Below are 7618 nucleotides of genomic sequence, written 5' to 3'. Positions count from 1 at the left end.
TAAGATAATTTTTTCTAGTTCTAAACGTAAGAATTTTATTTACTCGAATACATTTTAATTCACATATTCTTCAATTATTTATTTTCCAATTGATTGTTTGGGATGTGAAACTTTCAATTGAGTCAATTCATGAATCAAAATCTAAATAGGTGAACAAAGTATATAGAGGATTCCCAATGTCTTACCACTTTTAATTATTGAATTTTCTCCATTTTAAATTGTTTAAAAAATCATTAAAACACTCATTTCTCTTCTTTGTTCGATTGCTTACTTTCTTAACGCTTTTTAGTTGCTAATCGTTTCTTGTTCAATTTATCGTCTCCTCGTGGGATCGACCGTCTTAATTGTGCTACAATTGACCGCCTGTTTTTGTACACATTTGGGCATAACAGGAGAAGTTCGCGGTCTTTTTTCCCTGGTGCGTTCTCCAACTTTCTCGTTGCGCACTGAAGCATTATCAACCGGAGCATTTCCTGGTTTAGTGGGGGTGGGTTTGGGAGGCATCATTTCATCCTCGAAAAATGACTCATCACCAAGCTCAGGAAGAGCAGTGAAATCAGGGAAGTTTAATGCGGGCATTTTCTGAAAATTGATTGAACTTAAACTTTATAAATGAAAGAGCAAGAAAATAAGTGATTGCGAGAAAAAAACTTAGAATCAAAATCAAAGAGACAAGATGAGAGATAGAATGAGAGTGAGATGAGAAGTTGAGAGTGAATTGTTGTGTGGGATTTAGGGTGGAATTAAGGGATATTATAGGGGATTTTGGGGGGTTTTTTGGATTGTGACCGTTGGGCCCGCGAAGGGCCCAACGGTCACAATCCTCGCGGGCTGGGGGATGTTTTCACGGGCCTGGGCCGGGCCGAACAAGGGCCGAATCCGGACTTGGGCCGAACTGGGCTTGGTTCAGGCCGCGGATCTTCACGGGCTTGGGCCGCAGGCAGAGAAGCCGAGGCCCAACTCTAGCCCATCAAACGTGCTGGGCCGGTACGGCCCGTAATAGTACCGTAACGGGCCGTGCCCAATCCAGCATTGTTATGGCTAGGCATGGACAGCCCGGCCCATTTGGTACCACTATGAACGGGGTGCTCATTTGTTGGGCACAACGGTATTGTCTGTTATATTAGTACCACTATCTATATCTTACTGTTCAATGTGCAATGAGTTGTACAAAATATTACGGGATGCTAAATAAGTGATGCATGACGGAGACGTTTGGTTTATGGATTAAAATTATTTTCGATTTACGTGTATTTTTTGTGAGAAAAAATACTGTAGCGAATCATGAACCATGCTATGTACCCTCAATTTCAGAAACTTCTCAAAATTGCCACTGGCCCCGATTTTGTGTCGTGACAGAGAGAACCAAGCTTAATTAGATTAGATAATAAATTAGTCCAATTACATATCATCCGTTGACTTTATATTTGTGTACACATTAAATTTGCCTCTAAAAGACTTAAAAAAGTTTGCTTCTAGAAGGGAAGGGAAGGGAAGATTACACGGCCAGTTTTGCGAGAATAGATCTTAATAAAAATAAAATATAGCATTCATTTTTTCAAATGTTTTCCTGGGTATATAACAAATTAGCTAAATGGTACCAACCATAATAACAAAAGCACAAATATTTTGTTTTCCATTAACCTTAAGAAGAAACCCTTAAAATAAAATTTACCATAAACGGAAGTACGTACGTCCTTAACAATATTCTGACATACAAATAAAAAGCCAGCCATCATATACGTACTTATATACATGGACCTAGCTTGGTGGTTGCTTCTCTATCCACCCATCTTGGTTTAGGAAGTGATTGACATGTATCAACTTTCTCAATTCTTGAATTGGCAATTGCTTCTCCCACTTCACTCGTGCGGACGTGTGTGCGCCAGCTCCATAACACTTAGCCTCCGCAAAAGTGAGTAAACCTCTGCAAAGTCATATATATGCGATTAATAATTCCTTGATAAAGCGTAGATAAATAGAACAAACAAAAATCACGAACAAATGACCCCAAGACCTTCAACCGTGGCACATTAATAGACTCCACTCATGAATGAGCCTATGCAAGCAAAATTAAATTGTGTTTAAAATAAATAAGAGCCCGTTTAGTTCGTTGATTCGAGTTTTTAATTCGAGTTGAGATGTAACTTTGTGTAAGACCTTTTTACTGTAGCAAAAAAGTTAGATGTGACTGTTTCTGAGAACTTTTTACTGTAGCAAAACTCAAATTTTAAACTTGAATCGGCGAAATGAACAATACCTAAAAAATTAAAATGTTTCGCTATCACTAATACTAAACACCACAATTAGTAGAAGATAAGCTCTACTTGTGAGCCCTATATACTGCGAGACCCGCATTCTACGAATAGATGGTGCTTATTAGTACCCTGTAGCATTAATAGGAGAATTAAGGTAAGAATCTTACTCATGACCAACATTAAACCATGCATCCCAACCCAGAGGGGCAATGATATTATCCATATGTGTATTGTAATAAACGACTCTAGAATGGTTTCTGTATGCCCTGCCTAGAAAAGCAGGTCCTGTCCCAATAATAGCGCTTGAATGGAACACAAAACCAGTACTCTCGCTCTCGCTTTCTCGGCCTTGTGCTGTGATATAAGCAGTTCCGCCCTGGCCCAGCACTGAGGCTGTCACCTTTATATAGCATGCCTGTATATAATACACGATATTGATTTCTATATGTTTTGTGGTTTTATCAAGCCTATATTAAGCGTGTGGACCCTAATTTGTTACTCCGATCCATAGTCAACATACGACTTCTACACATCATAGTAATGAAATTCAGCAGTAGTTGAAGGTGGATGCAGTCCACAAAAGTAGTAAACCACTTTAAATCTAGTATGTTCTTGTTCGTTTCTTTTTAAAAAAAAAAATATATTATTACCAAAATTCTGAACAGCTTATACTAACGAATACGTGTAGTAGTCTCATGGAAATTCCTATTTGCCATAGTGCATAGTTTTTTTTCTAAACGACTCTAACCATACCCTAATCAATTATTATGTAAATTTAATAGGATTTGATAGAATTCAAGCAAAAAAAAAAAAAAGGATTTGATAGAAATTTAACAGTTTAGATTTTTTTTTCTTTTATAATAAGAATAAGGCATACCTGAAAAAATGACTGGCCATTGCCCCAGATGAAGTCGACGGCACCTTCAATGTAGCAGGAACGGAAATAGTGACGGCCTCGGGCGTCAAACAAGGTGTCTTGCAGGCTAATGAAGCCACAGCTATAAAAACTCACTTTGTCTGCAGCAATTATTGCCGCCGGTGCCCATGTCATATTATGATTCCCCTCGTCTCTTGTAATAGCATGGTTATAGGTATTCTGCAACAAAATTTACAAAATAATAATAACAATAATAATTAAACACATCAAAATATGTGTATACACACACATATGTATGCGTGTCCATGCATATGTATTTTATTATATATATATATATATATGTATATTTTTGGAAGAAAACACATAGAAAGAAAGTGAAAAGAGAGCTCCCAGATAATGGTTGCTAGAAAAAAAGTGAAATTTATTACGAGTTATATCATCATTTTTCAATTAATTAAAAACTAACATATAAAACTGTATATATGTCCTCTGACATAATTTAAACGTCCTCAAATTGACATGTAAATATGTGATTGACATTATATGGTTGGATTTCTTTTTATTATAGATTCTATCTAATTTTAGATACTTTCAGTCTACCTAAAAAATAAATAAAGAAAAAGGAGTTTGACAATAATCAGTAGTGGAATAAAGTATAATTATTTCCGTACTTATTGGGCGCACTTAGTAAAGATTTATATCCGATGCTGAAAATCAAAACAAGAGTATACTCCGACCTTTATGCATGATTAATAGGACAGCTCAAAGCAATCTACTATCTATGGTTCTTTTTTTCTCTATAGAAAATCTAATATTTATTGGCAAATAGTACTCCAAGTGCCTTAATACTCTATCTAGGCCATTCAGTGGTGCGATAAACAATGTTTAAAACGATTTGATACAATGTGGATTGAAACTCCACATCAAATCTTATCTTAATGTTCCGTATCGTTTGACTTATGCCTCGTTCACTTCGCGGATTCGAGTTTTCAATTCGAACTAAGATGTGACATTTTCTTAGAGTTTTTCACTGTAACAGAAAAAGTTAGATATGACATTTTCTGAGAGCTTTTTACTGTAGAAACCTAAAACTGAAAAGTCAAATTGGTGAAATGAACGAGGCCTTAGTGATCAGTTTTCAAGGGCTCGTTCACTTCGCTGATTCGAGTTTGTAATTCGAGTTGAGATGTGATTTTATATGAGAATTTTTTACTGTAGCAAAAAAGTTATATGTGACTGTTTCTGAGAATTTTTTACTGTAGCAAAACTCAAATTCTAAACTCGAATTGGTGAAGTGAATGGGGCCTAGTGTACAAAAATATTATGAATTTGAACTAATTGAGTTTTGTCAATTAAGCTGTTGTAAACCTTGAAGGTTATGTTGCGTGCAACGAAATTATCTGCTAACATGGTAAATGCAGCGCTCTCAGTTACACTCCCACCGGCTTCCCAAGAAATCACAGTTGTACGGCTACTCTCTCCTTCCAGAACGATGAACTGCTTGCCTTGTTGGATCGACACCTGCTCACTGTACATGTACAGACATATACATAATACATAAATGATACATACATATAAAATGACCATATACAAGTTAATTTTAGAGTGTTTGGTTTTTGTTATTTTTTATAAGACACTAAGAAACCACAAAGCCTTTAGAAAAGGAAATATCATTACTCATACGTGAATCGACTAAATGATTAAGGAAATATCATAACTCATACGTGAATCGACTAAATGATTAAGGAAATATCATAACTCATACGTGAATCGACTAAATGATTAAGGAAATATCATAACTCATACGTGAATCGACTAAATGATTAAGGAAATATCATAACTCATACGTGAATTGACTAAATGATTCTATCCAGATAATTGATTAATGGAAGGGAACCGTGAATATCTCCAATGCAATGTTATAATTGATATGTCAATTGTAAATTTAGTATTTGAACGTAAAAAACACTTCCGAATGCAATGTTACTTGTTGTGTCAGATTTCTAATATGCTATATTTTGTGGCAAATTTCTCACTAAGTATAGCATACGAGAAATTTAACATTTTATTGTTATTGGTTGAAATGTTTACCTCTTCACGTAATCATTGTAACTTTTATATTTTTTAATTATTTTAAAAATAAAAGTTTACTTTCATAACTTTCAAATTTTAATAATTATAAAAAAAATTTATATAACATTTCAAATAGCATTATGCATTAAAATAAAAATAAAAATAACATACCCTATCACACTTTTTAATACTAAATATAAAATTGACATTATCACAATTTGCATCGGAGATGGTCTTAATGTTGCATTTTATATAACACTACTTACTTGTAGATACCGGTTTTAACGTGGATGAGAATCCATAACTGGTTGTTGTCTGGCACGGAATCAATGGCTTGTTGCACCGTGGTGAAAGTCCCATGGCCAGATTTATCAACTATGATGGTCTTCGAAACGACATTTTGAAGGTTGTCGTATTTTATTGCATTGTTGATATTGCGGCGAGAATAAGCCGGAGGTGCAGTACCCAGTATGAGAATGAGAGTACAAATAATGGTGGAGTACTGGAGCGTAATAAACTGAAGAAATTTCATTCTGAAAAACTTGGTTAGAAGAAAGAAGAGGGCAAGAAAAAATTATGTATAATTGATATATATTGCAACACAATAGCTGTTAGTAATAACCACCTAATATATATGTGTGTGTATATGGCATGGCCACATATAGCAAAGAAATTTTTATATTTCTTGTATTTAAAGAGATGATCAAATCATAATATATTTTCATAGAGCTCGTTCTGGAAGAAAAGGGAGAAATAGTTTAGAATATGGAAATGATGATCAGGAAGATCTTCCAACGTTAATGTTTTTATGGCAATATTGCTGCAATGGAAATATTATGAGGTTGTCACATACAAAAATTCTACAGGGCGTTGGAAATTCTCTTTAAGGACATTTACATTTAAAATGGTCCCCGTACTTTAAATTTATTTTGGTCCTATATTTTCAAAACATTTAAGTATTGACCTAAAATTTATTTGTGAGATAAAATCAGTCCTTCTATTTCATGTGCATTAAAATATGAATGAAATAGATTGTCTTTGGTATGGGGTAATCTCGATATGGAAATGTGATTTTCACATTCTTAAGGTAATGGGACTCATTTTAAAATAATGTTAATATTACCTAAAATTATTTTCTTTCCTGGAAATCTTACCATTGGGAAACTAATTAAAAATAAAAAACCCAATAGACACTGACACAACCCTCCACTTCCCCCAACGATTACTCAACCGTCGCAACCCCATCACCGCCGATCAGACATGCCGTCTCAGCCCCACCACCACCGCCATAGCCCTGCCGTCGAAGTCCCACCGCCGCCGACGCCACAGACCCTTCGTCGTAGCCTTCCCTCTCCTGGCAGCCTCCACCTCCACCATCATCGCTGCCCCACCCATGACGCCGTGCAAACAACCCCGTCCAGCCACGATCTGAGAAGTCACCCGCCAGCCGGACCCCGTACTCGGCCGCCAGTCGCAGCCCATCTGCAAAGCCCCTATCTAGTAGAATCAACAACAACGAAGCTTAAATCAACAGGCAAAGGGTTCTAGAGATTCAGCAAGTTTTTCAAAAGGAGGAAAAATAGCCCAACGCAAAACGTTAATGGGTGATGAGAAGAGAGAGATGTAGCTTGTTGATTTTGAGTGTTTCTACTTTTTAGGTTGAGATGTCTGTGTGTGTAGTTTCGAAGGGCAGTGGTGGTGATTTGTTTGGGTCGGTGGTGTTGAGATCCAGCCGTTTCAGATTATTATTATTTTTTTTTTTTCAGATTTTTCATTTACAAATTTTGTTCAATATTTGAAAAACAAATTAGGATAACACGATGATAATTATCCAATCTAAAGATTAAATTAATTTAAAATACTAAAAACTATTGATTTTGTAGAAAATAATATTAAATTACTATACACTACTAAACACAATAAAAATTATATTCTTAGAAAACTAATGTTGTGTTTGAAATTGTTCTTATTTTTGTTGTTCACGTTTTTTGAGAAAAAAAATAAAAACGATTTCAAAACGACATTTGGCACAATTAAAGACAAAAAATAAAAATGAAAATGATTTTTTGGTTTAGTGTAAAATGAAAGAAAAACTAAAAATGACTTTTAATCATTTTTTATTTTTTGTTTTCATTTTCTCCTCTCTCGAGCAGAGAGAGAGACATTAATGGTTTTTTATATTGAAAATAATCTCTTGATAAAACTACTAAACGCATTTTTAAAAATGATTTCTGTCTCAGATTGAGAACGTTTTCATTTTCATTTTAAAACGAGTTCCAAACGCACCCTAAGGGCTTGTTCATTTGCACCCAAACCCAAAAAAAATGTAAACTCAAGTTACAATTTTATTCAAGTTCGTGTTCTTTTATAAAATTTAAGTTATAATTTTATTATATTAATAATAATATAA

At 34.8% G+C, this 7618-nt stretch overlaps 1 protein-coding gene across 1 annotated transcript; it reads right to left on the bottom strand.

The window, feature by feature from the left end:
- Window positions 1–1761: 1761 nt before the first annotated feature.
- Window positions 1762–5740, bottom strand: LOC21406419 (probable pectinesterase 55). The gene is made up of 5 exons (XM_010103568.1): window positions 5475–5740; window positions 4504–4663; window positions 3136–3354; window positions 2426–2673; window positions 1762–1927 (listed from the first exon to the last, which is right to left on the bottom strand). The coding sequence occupies exons 1-5, from the start codon at window positions 5738–5740 to the stop codon at window positions 1762–1764; spliced, it is 1059 nt and encodes a 352-aa protein (XP_010101870.1).
- Between the last annotated feature and the right edge of the window lie 1878 nt (window positions 5741–7618).

Source organism: Morus notabilis, unplaced genomic scaffold, assembly GCF_000414095.1.
Source record: "Morus notabilis unplaced genomic scaffold, ASM41409v2 Scaffold5, whole genome shotgun sequence".
Lineage (NCBI taxonomy): Eukaryota > Viridiplantae > Streptophyta > Magnoliopsida > Rosales > Moraceae > Morus > Morus notabilis.
The sequence above is the reverse complement of the archived record's forward strand: the minus strand, read 5'-3'. Positions and strand labels throughout refer to the sequence as shown.